The sequence below is a fragment of the Maniola jurtina genome, chromosome 3 (genome assembly GCF_905333055.1).
Source record: "Maniola jurtina chromosome 3, ilManJurt1.1, whole genome shotgun sequence".
NCBI classification, from domain to species: Eukaryota; Metazoa; Arthropoda; class Insecta; order Lepidoptera; family Nymphalidae; genus Maniola; species Maniola jurtina.
This window is the reverse complement of record NC_060031.1, coordinates 3,631,629-3,649,218: the sequence shown is the minus strand read 5'-3', so window position 1 is coordinate 3,649,218 and position 17,590 is coordinate 3,631,629. Positions and strand designations below refer to the sequence as shown.

Below are 17,590 nucleotides of genomic sequence, written 5' to 3'. Positions count from 1 at the left end.
AAGTTTCCCATAATCCTTGATCCCATAATTATTGAGAAATCATTGACGTTTCAATCAATAATAATATTATGATTCCCTGAATGTAACTTTGTAGAGCAAGATAACTAAATAGGTATAAGTAGAATAATGAGAATTGTTCATAGAAAATATGGATAAACTCGATTTATTTAATCGTAAACAATAATTATATTATTAACTAGCTTATGTCCGCGGCTGCGTCCGCGTGGACTACACATATTTCAAACGCCTATTCTCCCTAAAAATCATTTCTTATAGCGGATATCTATCTCATAATAGCTATCTGCATGCTAAATTTCAGCTCGATCGGTCCAGTAGTTTGAGCTGTGCGTTGTTAGATCAGTCAGTCAGCTTTTCCTTTTATATATTTAGATTAAGTTTAGCATAGGTAGCTTTCGAAAATAGTTTTGTCTTCCACTTCCAAAAAAAGTACCTACCTACCTAAGCATCATCCAGCAGCGTTATCAAGTCTAAATAATCCATAGTATCCATACTAATACGGTAATGCGAAAATGTTTCTATAGCTCTATTTATACTCATAAATAGTTCACCCGCGATTTGTGAAAAAACTAATTCCAGATGGACGAAATCGTGAGCATCGTCTATTTGGATAGAATAGAATAGAATAGAATAGAATAGATTTTTATTCAAATAAACTTTTACAAGTGCTTTTGAATCGTCAAATAATTTACCACTGGTTCGGAATGCCGTTCCTACCGATAGCTTGCATCCCTTGGGATAGGCTACTTTTTATCCCAGAAAATCGAAGAGTGAGTTTGAGTTTTAAAACCTACATCCACGCAAAGAAGTCGTCAAGCATCATCTACCTAGGATTAGTAATTAATATTTATAGTTGAGATTAATAAGATCATAAGGTCAAGTTCTAAAAGATAGTAGAAATATTGCAAGGACTGCAACCGGCGACCTTCATGTAGGTTCACCAGTCGTCTCATTTTCTTAGGACCTGTCCCGAATAATATGGCTGGTGACTTCCAACAAAATTCTCTGTATTCATATTACATTTATAAATAGAAGTACGTGTGGAAAATAAATAAAATACAATATCAAAAAAAAAAAAAACAACTTTCATCTAAATATATTTTTTTATTTATGCTCTACTAAAAATAGAGCAAGAGATCTTTTCGCTTTCGCTAAATAATAATAATAATAACGTTTATTTGCAAAAAAAGATTCACAAAGGTATGCATGGAAATGTGTGCCTGCTGTAATATTACAGAAACTACGAACGTTTTTTCTTATCGATACTATGTATATTTCGGGATACCGAAATAGACTTTAAAACTTGCTTTAAAATTTCATTAACTACCCTAAAAACGACGTAAAGTACAGAGACAAGTGCTAGCAAAATTCCTAACAGGACACTATAGACATCTATTAGCGACCTGTCGAACCACGTTTTCTTTGTAGAAGGCAACGCAGCTGTTACAGTACCATATCTTGCTACGTACTCGGTCCAATAGATGGCGGTATCTATCACAGGCTGAGGTCTATCGTGCCATAGTTGTGAGACACGTTTGGCATTTTGCTGCATCCTGTAAAGTGAAGTGAAGAAAATGATTGAATGAAATCTCCGTTTTATAACTACGGTTTTTTAATGTTCATTATGATATGCTACGAACAGACATTTTTAACAATGCAATTTATTATGTAACCTTTAAGTAATTGAAGTATTGAACTATTAAATAATCAGTAAAGATGTCATGAAAGTTTGTCGTCACGCCAAGTCCGCTTTTTGTGACGACCGTTGGGTTGGCGAACTGATTATATTGAAGACTAGCTGATGCCCGCAGCTTCGCCCGCGTGGATTGGTCAGATCCCCTGCAGCATCAGGATTGAGGAGTTGGACTCCAAATTTTTTATGAAACAATGTCGCAAAGTTCCTCTATCGATTAAAAAAGAAATGACGCAAATCGGTTCAGAAATCTCGGAGATTTCGGTGTACATAGGTAGAAAAACACAACTCCCTTTTTAAAAGTCGGTTAAAAAAGTAGCCTATTTTACGCCCTGGTCAATCCTCTACTTGCCTGTGAAAGTCCCGTCAAAATCGGTTCAGCCGTTCCAAAGATTAGCCTTTTCAAACAGACAGACAGACAGACAGACAGACAGACAGACAGACAGACAGACAGACAGACAGACAGACAGACAGACAAAAATTTTAAAAACGTGTGATTCAGTTATGGTATCGTTCAAATAACCATATGAGCTTAATATGAGGTAGTTATTTCGAAATTACAGACAGACACTCCAATTTTATTTATTAGTAAGTATAGAAGATGTATCGTCAGTAATAGTTCGCCGCAATGAGCTTGCCTTGGAGATACTTGGGATACCAGTTCAAGTCACGCGGCCGCGGCCGGGCGCATTGTGGTGACGTCATCAAAACGAAAAATTGTGTGACTGATCTGTAAAAGATAATTAGCATAATATCTAACACTTACTTTGGTGAAGTTAACTGTCGTATAGCTGCAGACAATGTTTCAGCAGTGATCTCGTGGAAGTGCAAGGTCGTGCCAAGCCCGCTTTCTCTGACGGCCGCTGAGTTGGAGAACTGATCTCCGAAGAAAGGTACCGTCAATAGAGGCTTGCCGCAATGGGCAGCCTCGGAGATGCTCAGCATACCACCATGCGATACGAAGGCGAGCACATTGGGATGGCCTGAAACACATTAGTGCAAGTTACAAACCTACAAAAACATAAGATACACTCCCTTCTAATGCAGTCGGTTAAAAATACTAAAATCATGAAATGAATGATTGGTAGTTCCTAATCCCATGGTGCACTTTTTGTTGAATGGTCTTCGTGTTGACACTGTCTCTTCACTAACATTAATTTCCGAGTACGTTCACAAGATGCTCACTGATGCTATCAGCGTCAAAATGGCGAAATCAAAGTTCTTCAAAAATAGGTCAGCAATCGCAGGTCTAGGGTACATTAATGGATGCCAGTGAATAGACCGCATGTTACAGTACGCACTAAAGTTTAACAGAGCTACAGTATCACGATCGAAATTGCCTCTGATTGGCTTACATTCTCTCAGTATTTGTCAAAAAACAGAGTGTCTGTTGCTTTATAAAGATCATAAATCGAGCCAACCAATACAATTGCGATTTGCAATTTTTACCTAGTTATGTCGTAACCACATCTTTCGTGCTAATCCCGCAGGTCACAGATAAGATTGCATTAAACGTGAAAGCATCGATAGTAAAAAACCTATAATTGCCACAGTAGTTGGTAGTAGGAAGTGTAACGGTTCTTTTAAACGACAGCTACAGCCGGATGGAGACGAAATTAGATAATATTCATCTTAGCCTCAACCTTGTCAGATGGAGCGTGAACTGACACCAGGTGATGGTCGTACAAGGCCCAGTCAAGTGGCTAACCCATCTAGATTCCGTCTCATACACCACTTCCGTGACGTATGCTTGTTATCTTCTTTGTTTTAATTTCTCTATTATATTATTATGATTTTTCTTCTTTCAGATATAAAAATATCAATATGAATTGGCACCAACTGGTCATAATACTAATTACCTACTACCTACTGGATGAATCTTCTCTTTCAATTCTTACAGGAATAATTAGATAATAGGTATACCTATTTTTTTAAAAGAATATTAGCCTCGCTAATTATGACTAATTACTCCCCTTTCCCCTCCAATTAAGTGTGGGCTTGTGCCAGGAGTGACTACGACAATAGTGCAACGAGTGGGGTTTGAACCGCCGACCTTTCGGAATTCAGTTCACTCCTCAATCGTTGAGCTATCGAGGCTCTAAATAATATGGTTGAAATACTCACACAAAATATCCAGTTGAGGAAACCAAGCGTTGGCCAACACATTGTCATTGCCAGCAGTAAGAGTACTGTTCTCCATTTTCCAGAGAATCTTCTGCGGAATCTTCTTAAATGCATCTAGAAATTGCTGCAATTTATTGCTGGACATTGTACTCGCCTTCAGGTTAGATCCGAAACTCACGTATATTACTCCATCTTTCGCACTGGCTATAAACTTTTCTATATTCTGTGAATGAAAGAAATGAACACATTAACTAAGTGTACTGAAGAATGCGTAGAGTTGAAACTCTATAGAAAACAAAGATATGCTGAAGAATTGTACGAAAGCCAAAATATACAAGGAACCAAAAGCTTAATTTGCTATAATCCGCCAAACCAACGAAATCTGTATGGTACGCAGCACCACACAAATTCCAACACCACTCGACGCGCGTTTCGCCCCGACACCGGAGCATCCTCAGGAGATGTAGACCTTGCAATGTCTAAATGCAATATTATGGACTTCCGCAAAATAACGCCTGCTTCTATCATACAAAAGCCAAAAAGCAATAGAACAGGACAAACACCTAAATTATTACTCTTGTCCATCAGACTATTCTAAACTCTGGAGCCGCAAAAAATCGGGTTCCTCCAAAAGAAGTTTTACATTTTTCTTCATTTTGTACCAAGATATAGAAATAGCTGTTATACGCAGACTAGTACACTATGAAAAGGTTCTATTTATAAAATAGATTTTTACCTAGTAACAAAAACTGTAGTGCATGCAAAGAAGTAATATAAAATACGTGATCGACATAGTTATAGGTAGACAAAGGTCTGCACTAAGATATTCAGTAATGATAATGACTGAGCTGATCAATATTTTATTATGTATTTACACATATATGTACCTGTATCAGCAAATAAATGAAATTGAAAATGGTTATGCTCTCCGCTGTAATAGATTGAATAGTGGATAGAATTGGTGATAAGTGCACTTTGAACATTCATATTTGAATGATATTTGCCGCTTTGTACGCAAAAGATTATTGCCCTGTAATTATAATACCTACTTAAAGTAAATGAAACTTACCTTGGGCAAGGGCTCCGGTTTTCGGATATGGATTCCACCTATTTCAAGAAGGGTTGGTGCCAATAGACGAGTTCCTGTGATCGAGTGGTGCTGATAAACAAACATCATTTTCATTTTTTCCTTCGCAATCTTCTCTATATCCAAGTGATTATTTGGTACATACTTGTCAAAAACCTTATAAATGTTTTGTTGAATTCTAAATCGTCCAAGTGTAGTCATATAGAGGTTGAAGAGATAGGATTGTACTTTTCTGAAGAGACTTGGATTTGTACCCGCCCCGGTAAAGTAAAAGGCATCTGAGCTGAAGTCAAACGGTATCCCCAGCCTCGGATAAGCCCAGGGCAACAATGTGTGGGATGTTATACCAATGATGGGAGCGTCGTACATCGTCGCAGCATACACGAGTCCACAATCACTTATAAACTGTTCCGCAAATATCACGTCAAACTTTTCTCCTTTAGCCCGAAACTGTTTCATATTTTCGTTCAGGAACAAATTTTCGCACTCCACTTCCCCGCGTTGAACTCCCTTAACAAAGTGAGTTTGAAAATTTATAAATTCCAGTAAAAGAACGTCTTTGGTACGTTCAAATTCGATCATGGAAGGCATGACACTTATTACGCTCGGTGTTGATATATTTACAAACTTCAAGTTCGGTGGAGGTTCGACGTCCGGGAAATTGTTAATTACGGTAACCGAGTGTCCTCTGATGGCTAGTTCACGAAACAGCGTTTGAAAGGCCATGTAATGGCTTTTCAATGGTAAAGAGATAATAGCGAGAATATTCAACGCTACGACATTCTGCGAAAGATGGGATATCACTATCACGAAAGCTAATAAATGTAACAGGTTCTGACATGCCATATTGCAATAAAAGGTCAATGATTGCACTGCCACGTTGATTGCACCCGCGCAAGTTGACGGCCGATCTCTCGGCTGTGTTCCTTTAACTGAACTTTAAATGACAAATGGCAAGTAATGCATTCACGCTAACTGGTATTTCCTCAATTTATAAAAGTATACAAACTACAAAAGCAATATAGACTTCTTCTAATAGGGAAACTAAATTATCTAACGATTTACTTACTTATAGGTATACCCATTAGTCATACAATTAAAAAACCGTTCCGTCTAAATATTATGATGCTTCAAATTCTAGATTATGAGAAGGTAGTTAACCTAAATGAACAAAAATTTAATTGAATAACTAAAATTACATGAAGTTTATAACAGCAAACTATCTCTTAATTAGTAATCTTTCTTTTTTGAGTAAATCAATTCAGATTTTAAATGATTGTGTTTTTGAAGGATATCTTGAAAAAATTTATTACTGCTGGGTAAACAATCTCACAACACAACTAGAATAAAGAATAGGGATGTGTAAGATAAAATGGCATTGAACTGAGATATTCTTTATTGAAAGCAACCATAAATTCACTTAAATTCTTATTAGAAATTTATTTCGTTTCATTGCTATTTGATACGAACCCGAACTAACCCGAAATTTTTTCTAATTACAAACAACATAGGAATTAATTTTTACAGTACATTTTTACCTTACCCATTGCACTAAGCAACTAATTTACCTAGGTATAGGTACTCTGTTTTTACTCAGTTTTTTACTTGACAGCACCAGAGAGGGTAATTTTTTTAAAGTTCGCTTGTAAACAATAGCAATATTACTTCTTCCAATGAGCTACTCTCTTCGTTTCTAGTCCACCATATCGTTCAAGACAGCAAATATGGAGTATGCATTGTAGAGCGCCTGAAAAAATAAACACCTTCAGATAAATGCGCCCGCGCATTTATTATACGATATTTAGTAATTATTTATATATCTAATAAATAAACTTGAAAGGACGTCAGTTCTTTCTTTGCTAAAGAAAATAGTTTACGAAATCTATTCCACTACAACAACGCCATCCAGTGACGTAACTATACCGTTATTCGTTAGAGACCTTTGTCTTCACGGATAGGGCGTTCTCTTCTTTCAATGTAAAGGCCAACCAACGTTGTCATCATTATTAATCAAATGAATACTAAATTTTATTGTGGATCCTCCTTTGCTCGCGGCTCTTAGGTACAACCCGGGAATCCCTGCCTTCAGGGTCTCCTGGCATTCAGCCCGTATTGCCATCCTCTAATGCTCTCCAATTTGAATGTGATAAACACTATGAATTTGTTTCTTCTAACCTGACTGTAAGTTTCAATGCACATGAGCGCCATCCCTCCAGCACTCAAAGTGAGCGGCTTTTGGGCTACATTGATGACAATGAGAAGATCCTTCTGCATATCGATCGGCCAGGATGTCCAACCAGATTCGTATGCTGCCTGAGCTATTCCTGTACTCTATAAAATATCACTTTTTTATATCAGCCCAGAAGCTGTATCATCTAGATTTTTGATTCCACTTTAATGGTATTGCGTTCTTAAAACTAGGTATATATATATATATATATATATATATATATATATATATATCTACATCGTAAAGATTGCTATAATAAATTTTAGCTAAGTACAAAATTTTGTAAATAGGTATTATGGTCGTGTAAATGCTTTATTTATTTTCTACTTACAGTAGATAAAAACATAATAAATAAGCATTGCATAAAAGCATAATATAAAAACATAATAAATAAATGCTTTATTTATTATGTTTTTATCTACTGTAAGTAGATAAAAACTGGCTAACTAAACCGGCCAAGTGCGAGTCAGACTCGTTCACTGAGGGTTCCGTACTCGGGTATTTTTCCAACATTTTGCACGATAAATCAAGAACTCATAAAAATAAATAAAAATCTGTTTTAGAATGTACAGGTAAAGCCCTTTCATATGATACCCCAATTGGTATAGTTATCTTACTTGGAAAATTGAAACACGTTTTAATTTTTTTGTTAAGGATGTAACCACAAATTCGCAGTTTTTAGATTTATTCCTGTACCTGTGCTATAAGACCTACCTACCTGCCAAATTTCATGATAAATGACAATGATTTCAAATTTCGGATGGACGGACGGACAGACAGACAGACCGACAGACAGACAACGAAGTGATCCTATAAGGGCTTCATTTTTCCTTTTGAAGTACGGAACCCTAAAATCATAATAAATAAAGCATTATAGCAATTATAGAACGAATAAAGCATAACTAAATAAGTACCTACTAATGAATATAATATAGTAGACAAACTCACTAAGCATCTTTTAGCTGAAACCCTTAGCAATAGTTTTGGGTAAGGTCTGACGAAATCACAAACACAATCGTTATGATAAATTATTATACTTTTATTTCATATTTAAATTTATTAACTTTTACATTTTGTGTCAAATAAATGTTGTTCCTCTTACGTTAGTATATTTTCGAATGTCGTCGTTTTAAAACCACTCTTACAGGTAACCTCTCCACGTTTATTAGCCACTCCCCTTTTTATCTTATCGTTATCGGCCAATCCAAATTGTACAATGAATAAACTTAGTGACTAATATACAAATCATCAAGCTCGTTTCACAAATCATCTAAGTAATAAAGATGTTTTCATCTTATATATTGATTACAAATATTATCCTTTATTATGCTACAATTCATAAACTAAAAACTATAAGAATTTTATATACAGTACGTTTATCGATCAGATGTTGAACAACTTCAGCCAATCAATGACGCCTTCTAATATGATGTTATGTTTTGTTATGATTTGAGTGGCGCCAACTATGTTTTATAGATAATTAATATGGGCCAAGCTTACAGCTCGGCCATCCTGTTTTAAGCGAGTCTCATCGCTTTTAAAAAAAAAATTAAAACTTAAGTAACATGTAAACTTCACAACCAAAATGACAAAGACTTAGTTCAACAAAACAAAAAAAAAATTAAGATAGTAATTAATTAAATTAATATTCTTGCTAACTTAACTAGAAGGAATATACAGTTTTATTGATACATTGGTATTGATTATGATTGCAACTTAATTTTAGAGCACTCGCAGCAACCCTTTCCATCCGATATAATTAGAAAATAGCAGATAAACTCAATTCAATTCCAAACTATTTACCCTCGCAACTTTACCTGCCAGTCTACAGTAGCACTCAAATTTAGCCTTTAATCTAAAATTCATTTTTCTGTTCTCTTCCGCTAATATTAAAATAAAAAGATGCAGACACTCTAAATTTATAAATAATTTTTCAAAAATCATAAAGATATCAAAAATTGCGAGACCAGTAGCAACTAAAGGAGGCCTCAATTTAATCAAAGAAGGTAGGTATATGCATAAAGTCCGAAGCATCAATTATAACTCACAAGCCAATATTTTACAGGAACACTCAATAGAGATTTGGGGATGAGCATGTAAAACTAATTACTAAAAACTACTTTAAAGGGTTTCAAGTATCTCAAAATAAATTGTTAAAAGTTCTGTTCCAACTAGACTCTCCTTCCCACTAAAGAATTATATAAGAAAACTGATGAACTATATTATATAAGTCAATTATACAAATTCAAAATATGTCTATTTGTTAGGAAAATACTATTAAAGTCCGTACATACACGCATCACTTTAAAGCTAAATCTCATAAATATGGTACACAAAACGAACATACCTATTATGCTACAATTACATAAAGCTAGGACTAATTATGGTATGTAAACTACCTAGCTCTACTACATAATGTACTTGCCGAAACTCATACTGGAGGAAAAATCTTTTACAAAGTTTAAAGTTTAATCAAACAGTGTCAAACACCATAGATATCTTAGCTAGATGTAGGTATAGTTTGTTAACGAATATAACGTGTTTTGACTTTTTATATTATTGTATAGTCACCATACCTTTAAAGATTATGTTTTCTTCTATATTTATATTTAGAATCGGGAGCGATTCTTAATATGAATATGTGTAAGTGAACTTCTTGTCCTTTTGATAAAATAAACTCTCTAAACTTAAAGTTAATCGCCGCCAGTTCTCGATTTAAATCACAAAACATTTTCATACACTTTCAACGCAATAGTTTTACGCACATATTTTCTTCTTCCCTTCTTATTGGAAAATCGCGGATTCCGAGCCTTGGCGCGTCTCTCTTCTACCGGGATACATATGTGATTGTCCTTATTTCCCTCCAGATCCAAATTTTTAATGACCCTTATCCTAGGGTTCTTTCCCTCCAGATCCAAATTTTTAATGACCCTTATCCTAGGGTCTACCTCCTTCCTCCTATAGGACTTTTTGTCCATAGCCCGTAACCTCGGGGCTTTCCTTCCTTGGGACTTTGTGTCCCTGACCCATACCTAGTTTTGGGTCTTTCTTTTCCTCATTTATTCATTTCCAACATCCTTGGATCCTGCAAACATAAAACACTTTGAGTAGACCGTTCATTTAATTTTGTTTCATAAGCATCCATCATAATACAATCCGACCTAAGAGAAGTAATTTTACTTGGTAACCTAGAAAACCTATTATCATTATTATAATTTAGTTTTCTCCAGTTCCGTACCCCTCGAAGGGTGCCTACGAGACCCTATTTTCTAAACCTCTGCTCTCCGTCCGTCTGTCCGTCTGCACGTGCGTCACGGCCTGAACCGTGAACGGCGTATCGTGAACCGTGATAGTTAGAGAGTTGAAAGGAACGTGATTACGGATGTATGAAAATCCTATGCCTGGTTGCTTCCAATTCAAACTTTTTCTTTTAATGCAGATTACGCTTCCCATATTTCTTACAATTACCTATTGTTTTTTTTTTTTTCCTAGCAAAATCCACATTCTGAAGTACTAATGGACAATGTTAAACAAACGCCAGGGTACAGTAGTTGCGTCACTTGTGCCTCTTAACCATATAATATCTACATGCAAAAAGAATCTTTGATTTATAATTTCACATGATACTTATATATTTTATTTTAGCCATAATATGCACCATATGGCGTACTTTGTCGTTTCGAGTAACATAAGCAGAACTACCAAATTCGACCCTGGGAACGACACAGTCGCGACTCGCCGCCGAATGATACCTATTAGTTTATCATTAATTCCTTTTCATAGAGAAAAGCGATATCAACATAATAGCAGGAAAAAAAATGAAATAAATATTCCGTTCGATACATCTCTATTCTCTACGACATCAAGATCTCTATCACAAGCTGATCGATCATAAAGATTAGAAGAAAGTAGGTACCTTATACATTATTTTATATGTTAACCGTAATGACCCGCATCTGTTCGATTTTCCTTTATTCGTTTCGTAAAAGATTCGTCCTCGTACGTCCATCATCATCATCATCGTCATCTACATCGTCATCATCATAAGGTCACTGTTGAACATAAACCTTCCCTAGTAAGCACCACACGTACTGTCCTCAGCCTTCCTCATTCAACCCCTGGTTCCTATTGATACAAACCACTAAACCCCCCCCCCATCAAATGTGTACCTATCTACATCCATCCATCATACCCAAATGCCGTGCTGGTTGATGTGATGAGCGACAAAGTGTTAACCTCTTCAATACGTCATGGAACTGTAGGAATAGCCATGGAAGACCTCCAAACCGAACGTTGATATTTTGTGTAAGTGGTCCCACGAGTCAAAAAAAAATATTCTTGTCCATAAAGGAACAAGCCACGATATAGATTCTTCTATCGGAACTTAAATATTCCAATCACTGCATGTATTCCAACTAATCAGTTTGCTACTGTATATTTGAAGTTGATAATAAATAAAAATGTTAGCTTAATTAAATTCCTATGATAATTCGATTTTTGGTGCATCAACCAGCTTCACCTATTATGTAAAATTAAATATATATATTTTTTTTAAATTACCGGCTGTACATTTTAAACTAACCTAATCAAAATATACTTTCTTACTAATAACTTAATCTTAAAAAATTTCCAGAGGATCCTTCCGCCTCAAATTAACTCAATGATAAAAATGAACAGGAAACTTTAAATGTTGTAAAATCCAGCCAATGCTTCGTACCTTGCCTTATTAATCCAATAGGTACTTCTTTGGATTTTGTCAAAACAAAATACTTTTACTTGTTGAGTGTATAATAAATAAATAATGTAATAAATCAATTAACTGTTAAAGCTAATAACTTTTACAGAAAGCGAACCTCATGATATCTCTTATGAGTTTTAAGCGTAAAATTACCACGCCGAAAACAAAACATGAGCTGACAGTATTCTTATTTGATATACATAATCCAGTAATACTATATCTATCTACATAATTCGTAAATATGTATGTATAGTTTGTAAGTTACTATTTCACTTTATGCTGTTTCAATGCTTTAAGTTATTATTTTTTATCTTTGTCTCATTTTTTTAGTTTAGCCTCATTCTATTTTTAAACTTACTATTTCGCTATAATATTTACAAGTAACCTCATCGAAGACTACACGGTCTTCTGATAACCCAACAAGCATTTATCCAACAGCTATCGCTTTCACCCGAACGGAGGTTCCCTGAAATATACTGAGATAACAATACCTAGTTGACACATGGATGTACAAGAGCGGCAACAAGCTATGACCCCCTCTAGTCATAACTATATCTTTATGATTGTAACATTTCAAACAGTGAAAGTATGTATAAACGATTTCGTCCATAGGACATGCGCTCTAAAGAATGTTAATATAATTATCAGCAACTAAAAGCTTGAAGAAACTAATAGGTACAACTTGTCTTTGAAGTATGAAAATATGCACATTTATCAAGTATACCAGTTCATCAAACATTAAAGTACGCATTTATAAAATGATAACTCACTTATTAATCAAGATAACTACCTGTTTATCAAACCTACCCTACCAAATATAAATAACTACTCACCAAATGTAATACTTTATAACTTAAGTAAAAATATGAAACAAATGTGCATCAACCACATACATACACTCTTCAAATTCATCCATTTATCAAAATGTTATATAATATAACCATTCACCAAATCCATTATATACTTAGTTCATTAAATAGCTTAGTCAAACTTTACTCCACTTGCCACGATTGCAAATTTTCCAAAATAGTCAGCCGCAAACATTGCAGCTCATCTCACTTGATAATGCATCCCTCCCTCAGAAAAACAGGCATTAGGAATGTCTTTCCAAGACGCGCGAGAGACAGCCACCGTGGCTTTTCGCGAGATTTAATCCAAATTGAACTAATGCCTAAATAAATGTTTTAATTAGAGGGCGATTGCTTTTGCAACCTCTAACCGTCCAATCAAACACCGAAAGTATTCAATAATCCGAGACGTAAATAAAAAACCCGTCAGAACACCGTATTTATAAAAACAGAGACAAGAAAAAGATTCCTCCTCGCAATGAGATCGCGTGACATCCAACAAGTGAATTATCGACTTTATTACACAACTTATCCTCAACATGTTTTACATCATTTCCTACAATTGAAATCTTTCTATTTTAAATACCCTAACTACAACTTCATAATCCAACCAAAAATCACACTAGATTTATCCCTCGGTCCCACATCTTTAATGCTTTTTTTTTCTGTTTCGGTAACTAAAACAAAAAAATATATATATACTCATGTTATAAAACGTTGTCAAAGCTTTCCTGAACGCGCTAAATAAGCAAAAACATAAAATCAGGCGAAATGCCAGACCAGCCGAAAAACCTTCAATGCTTAATCAGCCTAAAAAAAAAATTATGATCACTATTCATATTATCATGAGATACTACCGGCGCTCCTAAGCGAAATTTATAAGGCACCGCATTTCGATTTTATCAAACAGACTGATCAATTTCGAGAGCACAACAAACGTGGTTTCCTGAGAGTTTCGTTAACTAAATGCATATCGAAACTGAACTATCGCGAAGCGAGTCAAGCGAGCGTGAAATTTTTTTAAATATATTTCTGGGATAATGTCATGCCACAAACGCGAGCGTAGTGCAAAGATATTTGCCTAAAATTTCTTTCGTACAACAAAGAAAATAGTATTTTGGTAGTAGGTACTTATTATCGCGCCCTGCCCTAAGGGCAGTACTGTAGGTATATTACCATTAAAAAAAAACTTACTCTAATTTTAATAGAACATTTGCCAGGAATTTAACCCGCCAAGCGATGTTAATCCAATAAAAACAAAATCATATTGCATTTAAATGCGGCAGTACACAGTTAATTGCGTGAATACAGGTAAACAAAAAAAAAAACCCCGCTGCCCATATACTATACCTACCTGCTACTCGTAGTACTCAAATTATTGTGCCAGTATTAAAAGTAAATTAGCTGTTATCTAGCGTGGTAGACTACGGCCTAAACCCTTCTCATTCTGTGAGGAGACACTTGTTGCTCAGTAGTGGGCCGGCCATGGGTTGTTCATGGTGAGCTGTTATCAGCAAAGTTATGTTTGAAACTCAAACATTACGCGTTTCAAGTGGTAAAAATAGATAAATGAAAACATTTCTCCTCACTTTTGTAAAAAAAAAACACTTATTTATGCACCCCGTATTTTAAAACTATCTGACTACCTACCTACCATAATTTTAAATTTAGTTAAAGAATAACCAGATAAGATAAACCTACTTTTACACCCATTTTAGGATTTATATTTCTCAAAATGCTCAATTTATTAACCCTGGTCACTATTACTTTATTACAACGGATCACCTTCATTTTTATCAATTAACATTTTATATCCCCAATCACTTAGTAACCATTACAAGTAGAGACGGATTATTTCACTGGCAGGCGTAAAACGAAAAGCTATTTCATGTAACTTTTTCTACCTTATCCCAAAGCGGTTTACAAAAAATAATAATTTCACAAAACAACATTCAAGATGCCCAATGAGTGCTGTGTGATAATATCGCGTCACTGTGTGCTAGAAAAAGGAAAACATCTATCTATACAATGAGTGCAGCAAACGATTGAACCTAAATCCAGAACCTACCTTCCGTAAAACAAAACCACTATGTGAAAATAAATCCCTATCGTAACTCTTAACCAAACTAATTCGGCACACGATTACAAGTGTGAAGATTGAAATACCACGTTCCGTGAGATATTCACCTGTGAAATCATTTAATGAGAAATAAAACCCCGGCAGGACATAGTAGATACATCCTGAAAACTATTTAAAAGTAACAATAACGCCCATCATTAAGTAAACCACACTTTTTATATTGTTTAACACTATGTTCACTATCTATTCCATTGTACCCACGATACAGGATAACCTAGTGCGGGTACCACCACACAGACACAGGAAAATTGTACAAGACTGTATTTTGTAAATAAACATTTTTCATTTTTCATTGTAAAATAAGCCTTCTAAATACCTCAATGTTATTTAAACCACAATTTGAAGGTCGATCGCATTTGTATAACCAATATACAAGATGAATTATAAACATGTGGGTAATTCTAGGTATCATAACGTTATATAATTTCCATTCCAACTCGGAGCAAAGCTTTCTAACAAAATGATAACTAAATGTAGAACAAACAAAACGAAAACCCACACAAATAAAAAAAAATTACCATTAATAGGTATCAATAAAAATAAAATCATGGAAAGATCCTACCCGTTTATCCAGAAATCCTTTGATGCCATGACTAGGTACTTTGATATATTGAGGCCCAAATATTGGCCTTGTGCTCCAAAATGTCTGTGGTCTACTAGACCTCCACTTCTTTCTCGTTCCTCTGTATATTTCCACTTGTTTCTCTGAGTCGTGAGCGTGACAAGAAAATATTATATTTTCTTGATGTCCCTCTTCTGACCTTTTGGGTAAGGTCTGACGAAATCACAAACACAATCGTTATGATAAATTATTATACTTTTATTTCATATTTAAATTTATTAACTTTTACATTTTGTGTCAAATAAATGTTGTTCCTCTTACGTTAGTATATTTTCGAATGTCGTCGTTTTAAAACCACTCTTACAGGTAACCTCTCCACGTTTATTAGCCACTCCCCTTTTTATCTTATCGTTATCGGCCAATCCAAATTGTACAATGAATAAACTTAGTGACTAATATACAAATCATCAAGCTCGTTTCACAAATCATCTAAGTAATAAAGATGTTTTCATCTTATATATTGATTACAAATATTATCCTTTATTATGCTACAATTCATAAACTAAAAACTATAAGAATTTTATATACAGTACGTTTATCGATCAGATGTTGAACAACTTCAGCCAATCAATGACGCCTTCTAATATGATGTTATGTTTTGTTATGATTTGAGTGGCGCCAACTATGTTTTATAGATAATTAATATGGGCCAAGCTTACAATAGGTACTTATTAAAAACTGTTTCGTTTTCGTAAAAGGTGAATATGCTTCGTGGCAAACTTTATTTAAGGCAAGTATTATGGATTGAACATACTTGCACAATTAATTCATTTCCTAAATAACAGTAAATATATGCGTTGATCAGGGCCAGTCCGAGGTATCCCAAAAATGTAGCCAAAAGTGTTTTTTCTTCTAAGCCAACCTGCAAATTATTATGATAAAATATCGGTGCCACTGTCATCGTGTTCTTTCATTTTCATTATAGTGATCATATTTAGTAGATACCTATCATACTTACTACTGCAACCATCAACGCGTTCAAGCATAATTCAATAGTAACTGCCAGATTTTGAATCAGAAAGTACTCCTTGAAGATGTTGGTTAGTGTTCTGGAAAATCTAGGATGGAAATGGAGAACATTGATCAATGGGTTTATCATTTTTATTTATACTTACCAAATCAATTATGATAATCATTCCTCACCTCATGATTCGAACATGCTTTTTAACAATATTTTTGAGTTCTTCTCTAATCTCCCCATCTCTTTCTTCTGAATAATCTAAACCTTTTAATCTTTGTTGCACTTCTATCAACTGGTCACAAAAATACATGATAATGCCACACACAATTCCTTGTATCGCAAAAGCTCTATATAAAACTGGAACAACAAAGCAAAAGGCCAGTAGTTGAGCTGCTAGCAACAAATTCATTCTAGACTTCATAGGGTCAAACGGCATCCATGCTTCTACAGTCATCTCTCCCTTATACTGACTCAATAAACTAAAAGCAAACACTACGAGCGTTGAAAAGATAGTTATTATAACTACGTGTATAGCCATCAAGTTCTTTCGTTCATCTACAATTTTGTCTCCAGAAAGCTTAATTTCACTTATAAGAATGTTAAGCTGCTTCTTTTTTAAAGTAAATAGCATTATTTTCGCTACAAAGTTGTAGGACACTAGAGCTTTATCCAGATTCGTCATCAACATTGTTATATTGTGTTTTTGTTCATAAGTGCCAATACCGGTGATTATTATAAACGTTAGGGATAAAATAAAAAGAAAAACTTCATAAACTTTATAAAGGCGCAGTTTATCTTGAGACCAATCATCTTTTGGCCATAAACCCACATAAGTAAGATATTTTATGTTGAAATCAAATAAATCGCTTTCTAATAGTTGCGAACGAATGGTCCTTGCTAAAGCCATTTTGCAAGTGAATGATTTCTTGAAAAGAGCGGTCAATTATCATAACTACGTAGAAGTTTATAGTTTAATTTGTTTCTTGAACTTCGATATAATTGGCCACTAAATATGTAACATTAAGGGCACGACTTTTAAAAAGTTATAGCTTAATCTTCTACAATAAGCTAGTACAGTAATTTCAAACTATTAAGTACTTATATTATTAGTTCTGTGTAAATTGGTAAT

At 34.7% G+C, this 17,590-nt stretch overlaps 2 protein-coding genes across 2 annotated transcripts; both read right to left on the bottom strand.

Moving 5' to 3' along the window:
- Positions 1-1,225: 1,225 nt before the first annotated feature.
- LOC123880111 (UDP-glucosyltransferase 2-like) lies at positions 1,226-5,874 on the bottom strand. Its single transcript, XM_045928035.1, has 4 exons — positions 4,905-5,874; positions 3,836-4,058; positions 2,478-2,694; positions 1,226-1,571 (listed from the first exon to the last, which is right to left on the bottom strand). Exons 1-4 carry the CDS (start codon positions 5,766-5,768, stop codon positions 1,259-1,261), a joined length of 1,617 nt encoding a protein of 538 aa, XP_045783991.1. The 5' UTR covers positions 5,769-5,874; the 3' UTR covers positions 1,226-1,258.
- A 715-nt stretch (positions 5,875-6,589) lies between these two features.
- LOC123880121 (odorant receptor 46a-like) lies at positions 6,590-17,423 on the bottom strand. Its single transcript, XM_045928062.1, has 5 exons — positions 16,644-17,423; positions 16,459-16,558; positions 16,255-16,362; positions 7,098-7,253; positions 6,590-6,669 (listed from the first exon to the last, which is right to left on the bottom strand). Exons 1-5 carry the CDS (start codon positions 17,366-17,368, stop codon positions 6,616-6,618), a joined length of 1,143 nt encoding a protein of 380 aa, XP_045784018.1. The 5' UTR covers positions 17,369-17,423; the 3' UTR covers positions 6,590-6,615.
- Positions 17,424-17,590: the final 167 nt, after the last annotated feature.